The 1,125-nt window shown below is 50.2% G+C and overlaps 1 protein-coding gene across 1 annotated transcript in view; it reads right to left on the bottom strand.

The window, feature by feature from the left end:
- The window catches only part of EMH_0057140 (uncharacterized protein), a gene marked incomplete at both ends in the record, with an annotated part of 2,600 nt that overhangs the window by 358 nt on the left and 1,117 nt on the right, over nucleotides 1-1,125 (bottom strand). Inside the window, one exon of the mRNA XM_013497431.1 lies at nucleotides 127-345. Within this exon, the coding sequence (XP_013352885.1) occupies nucleotides 127-345 (219 nt within the window). The remainder of the gene's footprint in view (nucleotides 1-126; nucleotides 346-1,125) is intronic.

The raw sequence follows: 1,125 nt of genomic DNA, 5'->3' as shown, positions 1-1,125 counted from the left end.
CAGCAGGAGCAGCAGCAGCAAAACAAATAATTTTTATAAAGACAGAGTGGCTGTGCTGCGGCAGACGAATACATTTTACTTCGATAGGCTGCTGCAGCCTAATATACCCAGCCCGGGTGTACGTACACCCCAGATATGCTGCTGCTGCTGCTGCTGCTGCTGCTGCTGCTGGTGCTGCAGGAGGAGGGCAGTAGCAGCAACGGCAGCAATAGCCGCAACTTTCTCCTGCTGCTGCTGCTGCTGCTGCTGCTGCTGCTGATGGGGATACACGTCCAGCTGCTTGTCTTCCTGCTGCTGCTGCTGCTGCTGCTGTTGTTGCTGCTGCTGCTGCTGCATTCTGTCGGCCTGGATCTGCTGCAAGCCACTGGCGGTATGAGGCAGCAGCAGCAGCAGCAGCAGCAGCAGCAGCAACAGCAACAACACCAGCAACAGCAGCAGCAGCAGCAGCAGCAACAGCAGCAACAGCAGCAACAAAAACATTAGTTGCAGGCAGATATCTCTTTTCATACATTTCAGCATTTCTACCATCTAGGGTTTAGACTCTAGACTTCAGGGTTTAGGGTTTAGGGTTTAGGGTTTAGGGTTTGTTGTTTGTTTACTCTTTATTGTTTATTGTTTATTGTTTATTGATTAGGGTTTACTGTTTATTGTTTATTGTTTAGGGTTTATTCTTAATTTTAGGGTTTAGGGTTTAGGGTTTAGGGTTTTAGGTATAGGGTTTAGGGTTTAGGTTTTAGGGTTTAGGGTTTTGGGTTTAGGGTTTAGGGTTTAGGGTTTAGGGTTTAGGGTTTAGGGTTTAGGGTTTAGGGTTTAGGGTTTGCATACAACTTCAATTTTGGCGGGTCCCTGAGCGACAAACTGCAAACAAAGAATTCTGCATAGCCCCCCCAACGCCAGCCCCACCTCATATCCTTTTCTCTTGCTGCTGCAGCAGCAGCAGCAGCAGCAGCAGGAGTAGCAGCAGCAGCAGCAGCAGCAGGAGCAGGAGTAGCAGGAGCAGGAGGAGTAGCAGCAGCAGCAGCAACAGCAGCAGCAGGAGCAGGAGCAGGAACAGTAGCAGTATTAGAATCCGGGATATGCTGCAGCAAGTGCTGCTGCTGCTGCTGCTGCACCAGCTGCTGCTGC

The sequence above is a fragment of the Eimeria mitis genome, genomic scaffold (assembly GCF_000499745.2).
Source record: "Eimeria mitis Houghton genomic scaffold, Emh_scaff2668, whole genome shotgun sequence".
Lineage (NCBI taxonomy): Eukaryota > Apicomplexa > Conoidasida > Eucoccidiorida > Eimeriidae > Eimeria > Eimeria mitis.
Note: the sequence above shows the minus strand (reverse complement) of the source record. Positions and strands in the feature narration are given on the sequence as shown.